Here is a 17,935-nt window from a genome sequence, read left to right as displayed (position 1 = left end):
TAGCAGATAGCTATGTCGGTATTCTCTCCCCCATGTACTTCAATACAATGATCTCATGAGCTGCCTTACATGATTGAGATTCATCTGATGTAATCGGTGTTGTGTTTGTCGGGATCCGATGGATGATACATTATGATTAGTCTATCTATAAAGTTTGTGAAGTTATTGTTGCTGCAATCTTGTTATGCTTAATGCTTGTCACTAGGGCCCGAGTGGCATGATCTTAGATTTGAGCTCTATAATTGTTGCTTAGATTGTATCTACAAGTTGTATGCACATGTCACTGTCCGGAACCAATGGCCCCGAAGTGACGAAATCGGGACAACCGGAGGGGATGGTAGTGATGTGAGGATCACATGTTTTCACGGTGTGTTAATGCTTTGCTCCGGTGCTCTATTAAAAGGAGTACCTTAATATCCGAGTAGTTTCCCTTGAGGCCCGGCTGCCACCGGCTGGTAGGACAAAAGATGTTGTGCAAGTTTCTCATTGCGAGCACGTACGACTATTATTGGAAAACATGCCTACATGATTAATGAATTGATGTTCTTTCTTAATGCTTTATCAATCCTGTCAATTGCCCAACTGTAATTTGTTCACCCAACACTTGTCACTTATTGGAGAGTTGCCACTAGTGTAGATAGCTGGGAACCCCGGTCCATCTTTCATCATCATATACTCGTTCTACATGTCAACTGTTTTCTGGTGCTATTGCTCTCATATTACTACTACTGCTGCTGTGTTACTGTTACTATTGCTCTCATATCATCGCTACTTTCACATCACCCCTGTTGCTAGTGCTTTTCCAGTGTGCAGCTGAATTGACAACTCAGTTGTTAAGGCTTATAAGTATTCTTTACCTCCCCTTGTGTCGAATCAATAAATTTGGGTTTTACTTCCCTCGAAGACTGTTGCGATCCCCTATACTTGTGGGTCATCATGCACCTACTAGGTGTGTTGGGGACACAAGAGACTTCTTGCTTTGTGGTTGCAGGGTTGCATGAGAGGGATATCTTTGACCTCTTCCTCCCTGAGTTCGATAAACCTTGGGTAATCCACTTAAGGGAAACTTGCTCGCTGTTCTACAAACCTCTCGCTCTTGGAGGCCCAACACTGTCTACAAGAATAGAAGCTCCCGTAGACATCAAGCAAATTTCTGGCGCCGTTGCCGGGGAGGAAAGGTAAAAAGGCACTCATACTCCGGTCTCAGGTAAAGTACTTTTCTGGCGCCGTCGTGTGTGTGCTCGAAGCTATTTCCTTTAGATCCTACAATTGCATCTTGTTGTTTCTTGTTTACACTAGTTTGGCATAATGTACAAGAGTGAGCTTCTTATTCTATTTCCTGATTTAAAACATGGATTGTTTGATGCGAAAATTAAAAAACCTATGGAATCTTATTTGCATGCTGGTAGTAATATTAGTATGAACGCTTTGAACACCATTGTTGATAATGATATAGAAAGTTCTAAGCTTGGGGAAGCTAGTTTTCATGATCTTTTTAGTCCCCCAAGCATTGAGGAGAAAATTTTCTTTGATGATACTTTGCCTCCTATTTATGATGATTATAATGATAGTGGTCTTTTGGTGCCACCTACTATGGAGAGTAAATTTTGTTGTGATTATACTATGCCTCTTACACTTGATGAGAATAATGATGATAGCTACTTTGTTGAATTTGCTCCCACTACAACTAATAAAATTGATTATGCCTATGTGGAGAGTAATAATTTTATGCATGAGACTCATGATAAGAATGCTTTATGTGATAGTTATATTGTTGAGTTTGCTCATGTTGCTACTGAAAGTTATTATGAGAGAGGAAAATATGGTTGTAGAAATTTTCATGTTACTAAAATGCCTCTCTATGTGCTGAAATTTTTGAAGCTACACTTGTTTTATCTTCCTATGCTTGTTACTTTGCTCTTCATGAACTTGTTTATTTACAAGATTCCTATGCATAGGAAGCATGTTAGACTTAAATGTGTTTTGAATTTGCCTCTTGATGCTCTCTTTTGCTTCAAATACTATTTCTTACGAGTGCATCATTAAAACTGCTGAGCCCATCTTAATGGCTAAAAAGAAAGAACTTCTTGGGAGATAACCCATGTGTTATTTTGCTACAGTACTTTGTTTTATATTTGTGTCTTGGAAGTTGTTTACTACTGTAGCAACCTCTCCTTATCTTAGTTTTGAGTTTTGTTGTGCCAAGTAAAGTCTTTGATAGTAAAGTAAGTACTAGATTTGGATTACTCGCGCAGTTCCGGATTTCTTTGCTCGTCACGAATCTGGGTCTACCTACCGTAGCTCGAGAAAATTAAGCCAATTTACGTGCATGATCCTCGGATATGTACGCAACTTTCATTCAATTTGAGCATTTTCATTTGAGCAAGTCTGGTGGCCTAATAAAATCCATCTTTACGGACTGTTCTGTTTTGACAGATTCTGCCTTTTATTTCGCATTGCCTCTTTTGCTATGTTGGATGAATTTCTTTGATCCATTAATGTCCAGTAGCTTTATGAAATGTCCAGAAGTGTTAAGAATGATTGTGTCACCTCCGAACATGTGAATTTTTATTATGCACTAACCCTCTAATGAGTTGTTTCGAGTTTGGTGTGGAGGAAGTTTTCAAGGATCAAGAGAGGAGTATGATGCAATATGATCAAGAAGAGTGAAAGCTCTAAGCTTGGGGATGCCCCGGTGGTTCACCCCTGCATATTTTAAGAAGACTCAAGCGTCTAAGCTTGGGGATGCCCAAGGCATCCCCTTCTTCATCGACAACATTATCAGGTTCCTCCCCTGAAACTATATTTTTATTCCGTCACATCTTATGTACTTTGCTTGGAGCGTCGGTTTGTTTTTGTTTTTTTTTGTTTGAATAAAATGGATCCTAGCATTCACTTTATGGGAGAGAGACACGCTCCGCTGTAGCATATGGACAAATATGTCCTTAGGCTCTACTCATAGTATTCATGGCGAAGTTTCTGCTTCGTTAAATTGTTATATGGTCGGAATTGGAAAATGATACATGTAGTAAATTGCTATAATGTCTTGGATAATGTGATACTTGGCAATTGTTGTGCTCATGTTTAAGCTCTTGCATCATATACTTTGGACCCATTAATGAAGAAACACTTAGAGCTTGCTAATTTGGTTTGCATATTTGGTTTCTCTAGAGTCTAGATAACATCTAGTATTGAGTTTTGAACAACAAGGAAGACGGTGTAGAGTCTTATAATGTTTACAATATGTCTTTTATGTGAGTTTTGCTGTACCGTTCATCCTTGTGTTTGTTTCAAATAACCTTGCTAGCCTAAACCTTGTATCGAGAGGGAATACTTCTCATGCATCCAAAATACTTGAGCCAACCACTATGCCATTTGTGTCCACCATACCTACCTACTACATGGTATTTATCCGCCATTCCAAAGTAAATTGCTTGAGTGCTACCTTTAAAATTCCATCATTCACCTTTGCAATATATAGCTCATGGGACAAATAGCTTAAAAACTATTGTGGTATTGAATATGTACTTATGCACTTTATCTCTTATTAAGTTGCTTGTTGTGCGATAACCATGCTTCGGGGACGCCATCAACTATTCTTTGTTGAATATCATGTGAGTTGCTATGCATGTCCGTCTTGTCCGAAGTAAGAGAGATCTACCACCTTCATGGTTGGAGCATGCATATTGTTAGAGAAGAACATTGGGCCGCTAACTAAAGCCATGATTCATGGTGGAAGTTTCGGTCTTGGACATATATCCTCAATCTCATATGAGAATAATAATTGTTGCCACATGCTTATGCATTAAAGAGGAGTCCATTATCTCGTTGTCCATGTTGTCCCGGTATGGATGTCTAAGTTGAGAATAATCAAAAGCGAGAAATCCAAAATGCGAGCTTTCTCCTTAGACCTTTGTACAGGCGGCATGGAGGTACCCCATTGTGACACTTGGTTAAAACATGTGCATTGCAAAGATCCGGTAGTCCAAGCTAATTAGGACAAGGTGCGGGCACTATTAGTATACTATGCATGAGGCTTGCAACTTGTAAGATATAATGTACATAACTCATATGCTTTATTACTACCGTTGACAAAATTGTTTCATGTTTTCAAAATAAAAGCTCTAGCACAAATATAGCAATCGATGCTTTCCTCTTTGAAGGACCATTCTTTTTACTTTTATGTTGAGTCAGTTCACCTATCTCTCTCCACCTCAAGAAGCAAACACTTGTGTGAACTGTGCATTGATTCCTACATACTTGCATATTGTACTTGTTATATTACTCTATGTTGACAATTATCCATGAGATATACATGTTACAAGTTGAAAGCAACCGCTGAAACTTAATCTTCCTTTGTGTTGCTTCAATACCTTTACTTTGATTTATTGCTTTATGAGTTAACTCTTATGCAAGACTCATTAATACTTGTCTTGAAGTACTATTCATGAAAAGTCTTTGCTTTATGATTCACTTGTTTACTCATGTCATTACCATTGTTTTGATCGCTGCATCCACTACATATGTTTACAAATAGTATGATCAAGGTTATGATGGCATGTCACTTCAGAAATTATCTTTGTTATCGTTTTACCCGCTCGGGACGAGCAGAACTAAGCTTGGGGATGCTTGATACGTCTCCGACGTATCGATAATTTCTTATGTTCCATGCCATATTATTGATGATACCTACATGTTTTATGCACACTTTATGTCATATTCGTGCATTTTCTCGGAACTAACCTATTAACAAGATGCCGAAGTGCCGATTCGTTGTTTTCGCTGTTTTTGGTTTCGTAAATCCTAGTAACGAAATATTCTCGGAATCGGACGAAATCAAGACCCGGGGTCCTATTTTTCCCGGAGCCTTCCGGAACACTCGAGAGCCGCCGGAGGAAGCCCCGGGGGCCCCACACCACACCCTGGCGCGGCCGGAGGGGGGCCGCGCCGCCCTATGGTGTGGGCCCCCCGAGCCCCCTCCGAGGCTGCCCTTCCGCCTATTTAAAGCCTCCGTCGCGAAAACCCCGATGCGAAGAACCACGATACGGAAAACCTTCCGGAGCCGCCGCCATCGCGAAGCCAAGATCCGGGGACAGGAGTCTTTGTTCCGGCACCCTGCCGGAGCGGGGAAGTGCCCCGGAAGGCTTCTCCATCGACACCGCTGCCATCTCCACCGCCATCTTCATCACCGCTGCTTGCTCCCATGAGGAGGAGTAGTTCTCCATCGAGGCTCGGGGCTGTACCGGTAGCTATGTGGTTCATCTCTCTCCTATGTACTTCAATACAATAATCTCATGAGCTGCCTTACATGATTGAGATTCATATGATGATGCTTGTAATCTAGATGTCACTATGCTAGTCAAGTGAGTTTTACTTATGTGATCTCCGGAGACTCCTTGTCCCACGTGTGTAAAGGTGACGAGTGTGTGCACCGTGTGGGTCTCTTAGGCTATATTTCACGTAATACTTACTCACTGTTATGAATGGCGTAGTGAAGTGCTTATTTATATCTCTTTATGATTGCAATATGTTTTGTATCACAATTTATCTATGTGCTACTCTAGTGATGTGTTATTAAAGTAGTTTTATTCCTCCTGCACGTGTGTAAAGGTGACGAGTGTGTGCACCGTGTTAGTACTTGGTTTATGCTATGATCATGATCTCTTGTAGATTGCGAAGTTAACTATTGCTATGATAATATTGATGTGATCTATTCCTCCTACATATGCATGAAGGTGACGAGTGTGCATGCTATGCTAGTACTTGGTTTAGTCTTTTGATCTATCTTACACTAAAGGTTACTAAAATATGAGCATTATTGTGGAGCTTGTTAACTCCGGCATTGAGGGTTCGTGTAATCCTACGCAATGTGTTCATCATCCAACAAGAGTGTAGAGTATGCATTTATCTATTCCGTTATGTGATCAATGTTGAGAGTGTCCACTAGTGAAAGTCTAATCCCTAGGCCTTGTTCCTAAATATCGCTATCGCTGCTTGTTTACTCGTTTCTATTGCGTTACTACTCGCTGCGTTACTACTGCTTGTTTACTTGTCCTGGGCAAAGCACTTTTCCGGTGCCGTTGCTACTACTTATTCATACCACCTGTATTTCACTATCTCTTCGCCGAACTAGTGCACCTACTAGGTGTGTTGGGGACACAAGAGACTTCTTGCTTTGTGGTTGCGGGGTTGCATGAGAGGGATATCTTTGACCTCTTCCTCCCCGAGTTCGATAAACCTTGGGTAATCCACTTAAGGGAAACTTGCTGCTGTTCTACAAACCTCTGCTCTTGGAGGCCCAACACTGTCTACAAGAATAGAAGCTCCCGTAGACATCAGCCGTCCGATCTGTCTCTGATCCTACGTCCCACACGCTCGCGTACCGCTTCGGTTTTAAAGAGGCACTGACTGGTGGAGCCCACCATCAGACGGCCCGCTCGCATCAGACGCACAGTTGGGCTGGCCCAACTCCCTCTCTCTCACTCTGGCCCGTTAAGTTTTCCGCCTAGCCCATATAATTTGAATTCGAATTAAATTGGTTCACTAAAATTCTTTACTGATGCCCAATTCAAAATTGAATAACTTTAAATCCACCTAACCAAATTTGGTGAAATTTATATATTTGGAAAGTTTATAAAAAGCTCCATCCAACCTCACTGGATGCAAATCATTATCTGTTGTAGAACTTGAATAGTAAAAATCACAAGACATAGAGTTTTCAGAATTCAAATAAATCTATAAAATCAACCTAATGAGTTTTGAGGTGAATCCAATTGCTATGATTCACATTTCAACCCCTCTAATTGATTCTGCAAAAATATGATATGGGTACTGTATATGATCATGGGCTAGAAGCAAGAATTGGCTATGTAGTCAATCCTAGCTCATTTAAATTATTTTCAAACTTAGGATTTTTAAATCTATGAGGTGTAGCACCTCATTTAAATCATCTTCCCAAGTGGTATGAAGTAATGTGATGAACTTAGTTGCATGGTCTCATAATTGCTCACTTGAGGATATTAAATCAAATAGGATTTAAATTGCATGAGGTATAGAACCTCATTTAAATCATGTTTCTCAAATGATAAGTGTGAAGTGTTGACCTTGGTCAACATGTGATCATACATTTTTATTTGAGGAGATTAAATCTTAACAAGATTCAATGAGAGGAAATTATTTCTCCAAACTAAAGAGAAATCCTAATCCATATTTCAATGAGAGGAAATTACCTAACCCTAAGTAAGAAAAGCCTAGCACAATTTTGGGTAGCAATGTTAAGTGATGATGCTAGATCATCTATGTGAGTCATTAGGGCTAATTAAGTCTACTTAAGTATTGTTTGGTGATTGTATCCTCGTATTCGTTTATAGACGCTAGTACCGGAGACTATCAAGAGGAGGAGGTATTCTACCAAGAGGAAGGAGAAGAGAACTTTGATCACTACCCCAATCAAGGCAAGCTATACTAATGCAAGTTATATTGTTGCAAGATAATATTCTTGCAAAGTGCAAAGCTCTACAAGAGCAAGGCACCATTACATTTTACTTTATGTCTAATGGTCCTATCCCAAGTTTTTACTTTACAAGATTTATTGAATTTTATTTATCAAAGTTACTTTTTGATTCATGATTCACTTAGTTTAGTTATGGAGTAGTACAAGAGCATCAAACTTAGCCTAGAAAGCTATAAGCTAGTTAGCACCCCTCATGACTAGTTGCTAGTGCTAAACTAATATTAACTACCTAGGTGGGAACTTGTGAAAACCAATGACTTTGAAAACCTTGGAATGATGAGTCATTCTATTGAAAGATTTTGAAGGTGAATATGACATGTGAATGACTTGGTGAAATTTACCAAAAACTGATGGTTGGGTTCGGATGCGATACCATTCCAATTCTTGAGTACCCCCACAATACCTGAATCTGGGTAAGGCTTAACTAGAAACTTATGTATTTTAGTCTGGGTTCCCTCTGAACAAGCGTCATAGGGTTATGCCGAGGCTGCCTCCATTGAAAGTGAAATGACGTGAAATGAGGTGAATGTCCTACCCAAGCCCCGTGCAGTTCCCAGGCTGACGGTTTGTCTTCACTGGGAGGCCAAGCTCATGGAGAGAGGTGCCTATACTAGGGTATGTAAATGAAAGGTTAGGATTGGTAGTTCGCGCACTGAGTGCGATAAATCAGGGTCAGTTACCCCTGAGGACTATTGCAATTGTTGTGGCACAAGTGTACAACCTCTGCAGAGTTTAACCTATTCAAATAGCCGCGTCCACGGTCATGGACAGTTGGAAAGGCCATATTGTTTCGTCATCAGAACTTTTCCAAAATATGAATGGTGACTTGTGATTTGAATTTGAAAGGTGACTTTGACTTTGAATCACAAATGAGTTGTGGGAATGACACTAATGTTCCCACTTGAGTTAAGTTAGGCAAATGAGGAATCTTTGTTTATTAAATGCTTATGAAATAAAACTGGCTTTATGCAAATGAACATAGAGCTTAGAACCCCATGGATATAGTTAATAGTGCTTACACTAGTATTAGTTTGCGAGTACTTTAAAGTACTCATGGTTGTGTCCCTGACTATTCAAATGGCCAGATTATGAAGCGAAGTACCAGAACCAGGAAGAAGGACAGCAGGACGTCTACGACAACTAGGACCACTCATGACGTCAACAGTTGCCTGTGGAACAGATGGACCACAACCGCTACTTCGCTTCCGCTATGTGTTTTGTAATAGGATCTCTAGATCCTCTATGTTGTATTAAGACTGGATCATGGGATCCTTTATTTGTAAGACGATTATGGTATGTAATGAATGATGTGTTGTGATATCAATCTATTATGTCTCGCAAAAACAATATTCATGGGATTGCGACGTATGGTATAATAGGCATCTGGACTTAAAAATCCGGGTGTTGACACCACGTTAGGTCAAATAAAAAAAGAAGGTCATGGCCGCCATGGAAATTTCAAGGGTTTTATTCTCTTTGTACATGTGCACCGCATGTTGCCGTGGTTGTGATAACACTAGTCCTCTCTCCTATTTGGACATGACCAGAGCCCCGCGGTGGATCTGAATCGAGACTTGGCAAGACTTGATTGCTTAAATTAAGGATGGCAATGTAGTGTGAACGTGTTATCCATATACGGCCAGTGCGACATATATTTCTTTGGTTATTTTGTATACATGTGCTAATACCTATTAAAAGATGTAAATGTGTCAATCTTTTTTGCTAAACTAGGAACTTTCAAATGTTTCAACTCTCAAACTGCGAGTGAGATTTACGTCTTCTAATTGTCAGCTATATTTTGAAGAGAACTTTGAAACTCGACCTAGTAACGTATTTTGATGACATTTTTTGGCTCGAAAGGTTCTGAAAGAAGATTAGAGAAGTTTGCATGATACTGCTATCGTAATTACCATGTTGTAACTTGTTATAAAAGAAGTTGGCAATTTACGTGACACCTTGTTAACAAACGAGCCTTAAAAAGTTGACCAAAACATATCACTTAGTATGGAAGCATTAGTCGATATGAGGCCAATGGTGAAGGAGGATTGTGAATCAGACAGATGATTTAGTCCGCAAAATTACTTTACTGTCTAGAAATGAGCTTCCAATTGGATGATAGATCACTCTGTCTTTAATTGTGTGCACCTAGCTAGCTAGTATTCATTTCGGGATTATAACTCTTATCTACATGAAAATTAAGTTAGGCTGTCAAGTGATCAGCTGGATTACCATTCATACTGGTTTGAGAGTTTGAAATAAGTTACAACTGGGATTATCCAGTTCTCCATGGATTGCAACAGAGCTTTTCCCGTCTTGAGTCATGGTTTTTTTTTTTTGCACAAAATTCAAACCGTGGTTGCAAATGAGGAAATAAAATTTACACAATACAAAATAAATCTCTGGTTTGAACTATCATCGAAACTGAGGAAAAACTTCAGGCAATGCAAAATAATTGTCTCAAAAAGTTTATCAACAATAGTGGGTGATGTTATATGGCCGATAATTAAGCAGTAGAGAGCTAGTCGTTCCCTATTCATTTTCTCCCATGTGCACCTAGCCTAGGCTTGTCTAGTTTTCATTCAAATACATCCTGCTTCTTTTTTAGGAGAATATATATCTTTTCCTATCTATTATTATTGAGGGCGGGCACTTGTATTTCATCTTGTGATGGACTTGACCCTAAACCCTGAAACCAAAACCGAGATAGTTGCCATTCTAGGCCACACGACCCACCTGTTTACTGATGCGTTGTCTGTGGATGTCCTATACTACTTCATTATAAGTAAGGCCGATATATCGTTAACTGTTTCTGACATGTGACGATTTGGGGAGCTTGCTTGCGTACACATGACAATCAAAGAGAGACGTTCACATAGGTTTAACAGAGACGAAACATTAGATGATTGCGAACATGTTTCCACAAGCACACACATGCAGGCACAACGATGTTGCTAGAGCCCCACCTAAGTGGAGCCACACATGCCTCGCTTATTCCCACACAATGCCTTCCACGGCATTCGCTCGATCGGTAGCAAAGCTGCGTTATCAAGGAAGCGTGTAATCTGTCGAAAAAAAAAGAAAAAAAAAAGAGAGAAAACCAGACTGAGCGTTATTACGAAATCGAGAACAATATCCAAGCTGAAGCAAGAAGCTAGACAATATTAGGAATTAGCAGATTATTTGTACCTCCGCACTTGTAGCCGACGGGGCGGTCGGCAATGTTGCAGCGCTTAGGGATGGTGATTGCGACCTCAGGCTTGATCCCGGCCATCTTGGCGGTGCCGGACAACATGACGGCGCATAGGCAGCTGGGGCTCTTGCCGATTGTGTGCACCGCCGAGCAGCAGCTGCCCGTCGGTGCGGACTCCGGGTCGTCTGCCGCCGAGATGCATGGCGCCATTCGCAGGGCCATCCGGTCGGCGGAGGACTTCCCGCACTCGCCGGCAGCCTCAGCGCCCCCTTCCAGTGCGACACCGGCGAGCAGGACGGCCAAGGCAAGAAAGATGAGCGGCCTCATTGTCATCTCCCTGACTTTCTTAGCTCGGATAAACACCTGCCTGTGGTTCTTTCACTAGTGCAGATCACTCGCTAGCTGCTGCTGCTGCCTACTCTGACATGGGTAGTGCCTCTTATATAGGCATATAGCACTGTTATTGTGGCAAGCAGCTCCTCATGGAGGAAGCACTTCGGACTCTCTGATCTTAGTGTGGCAGTGCAAATGGTTTCTCCACTTTGGATAGTGAAGGATATGTTGATTAGCCAGTGGGCTTCTGCCTAGGACAGCACTTGCACGCCGTGGCTCTGCCATGAACATTCTGAACCCGCCACGCGCACTAAGGCGTTAAGCTGGCACCAAGACTGAGGGCCTTTTGTTCCGAGATGGCAACGATCTAGAAAATCTAAAAAAAAACATATACAAAATCACAAATGATCTCCCGATTACACTGTTAAACTTCCTGACGAAAATGGACAAGTAAATTTTTTCCCAATTGAGTTTTTTGTTTGCAGCTTCGACAGCTGCTCACGTTTCAAGTTACTATAAGGATAGATCAGACCTGACGGGTGGACCTAGCATGCACATTTGGTTGTACCATTTTAGCTTTTTTTTCTTGAAATGGAGGTTATAACTTATACCCTTCGCATCTACATTGTCGATACATCGTGTTGCCTGACACTCACCACGGTTGCATTTTCGAAAAAAAAAAACTCACCACGGTTGATTTGGGTAAACAAGAAAAATTCTTCTACTTCTGTCGGTACTAGGGACACACAAAAAATCTTACGCTTTTGCGGGTACTGCTTGAAGAGAAGGAATGAGGCATAAGGAGATCCTGTAATCGATAGTCACCTTTTTATTACCAACAATGCTATTTAATACAGTAGTTAATATGCTTATTGTTATGATGGAAAAAATAGCACGCTATTTTGATGTTATAGCAGCGCTATAGCGTATTTAGAAGGTAAACGCTACGCTATGCATAATTTACTCGCTATGGCGCTAATCTCGCTATTAGGGGCGCTAAACTCGCTATTCTTTACTATTAAATGGGAGTTGGTCGTTTGACACTCAACGCACTTTGGTGGTCGTCATTGATAGCATCCTGTCCGTCCAATCTAATCGCACGGTTTTCGTTTCACCCGATCTAATTAGGAAACAATCAGATGCGGTATCAATCAATCCAGCGAGCTTTAAAATACTTGGCAAAAAATCTTTTAATGCTTTGCCCTCAGCCTTTTTTTCTCTGACGTACAAGGAAACAAATATCCTCACGCATGGAGTATTTTCCATTTTGCATATATCCCACTAATTGCTCAATCCCAATCAAAAGTCAATCACAAATCAAAACTTTCCATACCTCTACATCTGGACCGTGCGATGGCTCTCAACATCACCCCCAAAAGACTGACCTGCATCGTTCGATCTTGGCACGCCTCCCTCTTCTCCACTTGTTTCCGCAGCTCTTAATTAGAGATTGTTTTATTAGGAAGGAAATCATAGATTGTTAGGGAATCAACCAAGCCGTGATTTTGAGGGTTGTTTTTATTTGGAAAGCTATCATGGATTGTCGGGGAAGCAAATGGGCTCTCGTGATTTCGAAACCAAAGCTCTCTGCAGTCCCCTTTCTCTCCCATGAGCCGGGCGGCGGCAGAGGACCAAGCCGAACCGCGCCCATCTAGCACACACCCACCGGCCACCATGACGAAGGGCGCTTGACAATCTCAGTAGACCAACACCACTCGGATCCGGCGAGATTACGATAGTAGAGGAGAATTTGGTCGAATCGATGCCTGTGGATGCTCCGACTCCGGCTTCGGCGGCAAGTGTCTACCCGCGCGCTGTGACCGTGCAGAAGATGGCATCGCCGACGGCCGGCGACAGAAGGAGGTGCCGGTGATGGTGGCCAACAAGGCTGTCCATCACGGGAGATGTATGTGCTCGTTGTTGACGACGACCGCGCCGTCCCTCGCCAAGATCCTCCGCAGCTCCAAGTACAGAAGTAAATTACTTTGGCCCCGCGTTGTGTCCTCAACGTTAAAATTTGGGCGGACTTGGTCGGCGATTCGTTTGTGGATGTGGATTGCTGATGTGCGGTCTTCTTTTTCCAGTCACCAACGTTACATGGTCGGCCTGCATGGCCGGCTACGAGCTCCCCAAGCACGACAAGGTAAATCCACCACGCGCCAATTTCATTTCCTTAATTGTTATTTTTTCCTTATTGAGGATCGACACATATGTCAACTCCAGGTCTTATGAGGTGTGGCGCCATAGATGGGAGCTTCTCCGCGTCTCCGTTTCAGTCAATTCCAGTGATGCTTCGTCTTGTGTGCCCAATTCGTTCCGATGCAGCCCGTTGCTGTTGCGGATTTTACATTTTCGCTCCCCTGATTGCTTACTTATGTTGATGCCACTTAATTTCTTTTCAGAAACTGCACCTGCTTTCTATGCTTGGAGTCTCATGTTCCTTTGCTTCAGATGAGATCGCTGGAGGCCACACGTGGGAGTTGTGAAAGCGGCCATGGATACCCCATACCGCCCACCTCGGTCGTACGTGCAAGGCCCTTATCTCGAAATTTCATGTTGAATTATCTCTTGTTTGTTAAATTCACGGTAATACGTATGAAGTATCAATCTCCCTATATATCTGTGAAATATTGTTTGTTATTTTGATTTAGAGCATAGGCAAAATGTTAGAATTCAGCAACAACAACGATGATGCTATTCTGCTGAGAACCACCAACTGTCAGCCGTGTGGCGAGGGCTTCTTTTGTCCCCGCGGTCTCACATGCATATGCATCTGTTCCTTCGGCAACATCCATCCATATGCCTTTATTATTATGACTTAACATTTCCATCAAGATCAAACATAAGCGAAATGACTCGAGTTTCATGTTTCCGCTGCCTGCAGCTTCTCCTTTAGGAGCATAGTGTACACGTGCCACAAGGAACAAAGCCACTGGTCTTTGTAATCCGTAAGACATCCATCTTTTTATATTTGTTCGAGAATTTTTTATGATAAACAAATGCATTAGCCGAGTTCCTATATTTGTACAGATACCAGATTACTCTAAATTCGACAAATGGTTGTGGTGGCCGTGACAAGTGGGCTGAATTTGATAGCACCGAAGAAGTCTTCTGTCCAGCAGGTTACCACAGCGAGCACCAAATCTAAATATTCTTGTAGCCTTGGATAATGATTGAATCCCATGGCATATCTAAATCTTACCTTACATATTGTTTGAATCTGTTTTAAAACAGAAATTGGGTTCCACCATAGAAAAGAGTAAGAACCATCAGCGTGCCTTTATCGCTGTTTCATCTTTAATGAAGCCACTATTGTATATATCATTGGATAAGATAACTTTGGATTATAATTTTATAATGCATCGTAAAAATCTCATGCAATGATAACAAGGAGAATGAAAACGTCATCATTTTCGGTGACTTTTTAGTGGTAAGACCTATAATATTTTCAGCATTTTAGTATTTTGCTATCTTGTCTCGTGCTCCATGTTCAACATTTTCACGGCCCACCAATGGAAAAGAATTTAATTCCATGTTCATCATTCAATGTGCTTGGCTGGTCGCAGTGCACCAAGTGCTCTGTTTGCACCAAGGAGTACCATCTTCAGGATTTCTATTTGACGCAGGTGCGGTATGACTCTTGATCATACCCATGTACCCGACTATGTAAACTGCTAGATCATTACAATGACATTCTTGAAGGAATTGTGAAGCCTGAGTCTTGTACTAATGCAAAGCATTTACCAGTTCACTGATGCTCTATAAGGGACTCAAAGTGCCAAGTGACATGGAGAAATGATTAAAGGTAATGGGTGAAGAAAGCCAGCAGATCAGTCTGGATTATTTGTTGTCTGGATCAACCCATCATAATCCCCCTGTCGCAAGGAATAGTTTTTTTTAGAAGAAAGCAACCGTCTTGAGAATTGCTTGCCAAAACCTAATGATCTGTGCAGTAAATGAACGCCTGGAATTTTAAAACAATACAAGTTCTACATGAGAAGGTACATCAGTATTCAGTTACATGCCTCTTTTGAATTTTTTGAATGGCTTTCTGGTCGTTTTTTACTTCATATATGTTGCTACAAAGATAAGAAACAACTGTTGCGTGATGGTAGACTGCTTGGTATTGAATTCCTGATCCTAGGCCTAGCTGCGATCTGGTATTCTGGTTTAGTACAACTGCGAAACTCAGCGACCCAACATTCGGGATGCCTGACTATATCATTGTCGTTTGCATTCAGTTATTTAGATACTATCATGTTGGCCATTCTTGATAGGGAGTTCACTGACTTTACTATCTATGCTTGGTGCAGCTCTTCTGTGCAAGATTTCAGCGTTGAGGTCATTTTCACTTGAACGGCTGCAATACTTCAGGGAGAGAATCTGGCATGAGCACACTGGTGTACTTCCTTGACATACCATAGTCGGTCATTTTAGCACAGTCTTGAAGCCGATCATTTACCTCTCCATGTTTTACTTCTTCAAAAGTCTGAGATCGTCAATTGGTGACAACTACACCATACTCCTCACACTTATATGATGTGTGACTGGGATAGGATACACGTTTGTCATCTGTTTCAATCCTGGCTCAGCGAAGCTGGTATGCACCATGTATGCTGATTAATCATATTGTGCAACCTTTTCTGATGACTGGTTACATGTAGTGAGACTAACCTTGATGTTTTTTCGCAGTGTTCTAGTTCTGACCTTGTTATCCACTCAAAGTACTACCCCTACATTCCGGAAGATGTTGAGCTATCCAAAGTGGACAGTAGAGGGCTTCCTAATTGTAGATGCAAAAAAGTTTATTTCTTTCTTTTTCATTAACATTTGTTGTTAAATACTGCACGCACATGCGAGATTATCATGCATTATAGAAGGTTATGTTTCCTGTTTGTATACTTCCATTCATGCTAATTTGCCGCACTCTTTCAGCTGCAGGTATCCTGGAGTTTGGCTAATAACTCGCTGCGGGTTTTGGTCCTGTGTATTAATCTCATCATCATGCATGGTAGTTTCAGTGAGGACTACAACGAATTGTGAGGTGAGGATATTAATTTGGCATGGTGTGTTTATAAGTATACAAACAGCTCTAAATGTTCAGATTGGTAGATCCTTTCTTGTTATTACCAATAAGGCAGTGTCGCTGTAATGAATTGACTTTGAGATGTACATAGTTGTATATTTTATCTTTCAGTGTGTATTTATTTAATTTGTTCAATTTGCAATATTCATGTTAAACTACAAGCATCGCTACATAATGTCAACAAATGTTAAGAATTATAAATAAACATGTTGACATGTTTGTATTGTGTAGAGAAGCTGGGAGTTTGACTGTAATATTTCAGTTATGTTTTTTTGTTTAGTCAGCCTAACCAATTTATTTTATAAGTGTAAATCAAGTTGCAGAGTTATGTTCCGAAGATTGGACAGATGGAGGAGGAATGAAGATGGAATTTTCATTTTACTGAGTGGGGTAGAGAAGGCCCCTGTCAAGACAGCTAGATGGGTGCATGATGGCTACCGGAGAGAAAGATGTCTGCTGCATTTCTCATTTTCTGAAGCCAGATGAGCACAACAAACATAGTAGATAGAAGAATGGTGCCTAGACCACCGCCAATGGAGTTCAATTGTTCTACTGCTATTTAGAATTTGCTAACCTTTGAATTTCTTGTACAGCTTCCTTAGATATTAGCCGGAGAGAGTTATTGTCAGCTTATTATTTCACACCGTACATACACTGTCATGTGAGGACCATTGATTTGTCAATCATTACGTCTACTTAGTTAACCATCTCATACTACACTTACCCTTTCAGTATCACAGTAGCCTTGTACTTGCAGTAGTTGTGCATATTATTGCAAAGTGAACAACTATCTGAATAATGTCTCTGGATGTAAGTGTTTTCCATAGTTTCAAGTCATTTGAAGTAGGTTTTACATGCCATGTTATTTACGTACAAGTCACATCAAAAGAGGGATATGAGAAGAGCACGCAAAAACATCAGAACAAATATTGACAAACATGATACAACTGTTGAATTCACCGCTGGACAAGAAGTAAGTTATATTCGGTTTTATTTGATAAGGAAAGGAGTTGTAGAGGGCATGCAAAGCTGCACCCCTCCTACTGATCCCTCTACTCACGAACGGGCAGACAAGTTCGGCGCATCTATGGCCATTAAACACGGTGCCCCCGGTCATGTTTCTAGGTCATGGTTTTTTATGTAACGTAATAGTTGGAGCAATATATAGTCCAGAATATTTAATGTGATCATGAATTTTTTATAAGCAAAATTATCTACCATTGTATAATGCCTTTTTCATATCTTAATTTTTCAAAGTATAGATATGTATGATTGGTCCATTGTGCCCCGGAGAATGCTTGGTATTCATTCTTCCAGGTTTGAGATGAAGTGCAAGAAAAATTCTAGGATTAGGAGTCCATTTTAATCTAAACAATATCTACTTTATGTTGTATGTAGGTTGGGAGGGGGGCACAAAGACTGTTCGTGTGGGAAGCTAGGGGCAAGGGAAAAGTATAAATGCTAAAGAAAACGAGAGGGGCAAGGATTACCATATCATGTATGTTAGACGCAACATAATGATGGAGAAATGCAAAGTGGAGGTGTTTCATGTGCCGCCATAAAAAGTTGGAAACGTGGACAAAAACATTAACAAAACCCAAAACCAAGAGGTTAACATGAAAGAGAGAATAAACCCGAAGTTTGTCACCACGAGGTTCAAAATTGAATCGGTTTCGTTGTCGATAAGAACAACTCGGTTAAAAAAAGGTGTATCTTTGTTGTCGTTATATGATAGATTTATATAATCAAAGTACAATATGACTGTAAAAAATTAAATGGCCGTAGCAACGCACGGGCATTCAACAGTAGTTAT

The 17,935-nt window shown here is 40.9% G+C and overlaps 1 protein-coding gene and 1 pseudogene across 1 annotated transcript; one reads left to right on the top strand and one right to left on the bottom strand.

Annotated features, from left to right (window-relative positions):
- Positions 1-10,361: 10,361 nt before the first annotated feature.
- LOC124649518 (non-specific lipid-transfer protein 4-like) lies at positions 10,362-11,103 on the bottom strand. The gene is made up of 2 exons (XM_047189131.1): positions 10,700-11,103; positions 10,362-10,575 (listed from the first exon to the last, which is right to left on the bottom strand). The coding sequence occupies exons 1-2, from the start codon at positions 11,034-11,036 to the stop codon at positions 10,559-10,561; spliced, it is 354 nt and encodes a 117-aa protein (XP_047045087.1). The 5' UTR covers positions 11,037-11,103; the 3' UTR covers positions 10,362-10,558.
- A 1,805-nt stretch (positions 11,104-12,908) lies between these two features.
- LOC124647355 lies at positions 12,909-16,188 on the top strand (annotated as a pseudogene).
- Positions 16,189-17,935: the final 1,747 nt, after the last annotated feature.

The sequence above is a fragment of the Lolium rigidum genome, chromosome 4 (assembly GCF_022539505.1).
Source record: "Lolium rigidum isolate FL_2022 chromosome 4, APGP_CSIRO_Lrig_0.1, whole genome shotgun sequence".
Classification (NCBI taxonomy): domain Eukaryota; kingdom Viridiplantae; phylum Streptophyta; class Magnoliopsida; order Poales; family Poaceae; genus Lolium; species Lolium rigidum.
Note: the sequence above shows the minus strand (reverse complement) of the source record. Positions and strands in the feature narration are given on the sequence as shown.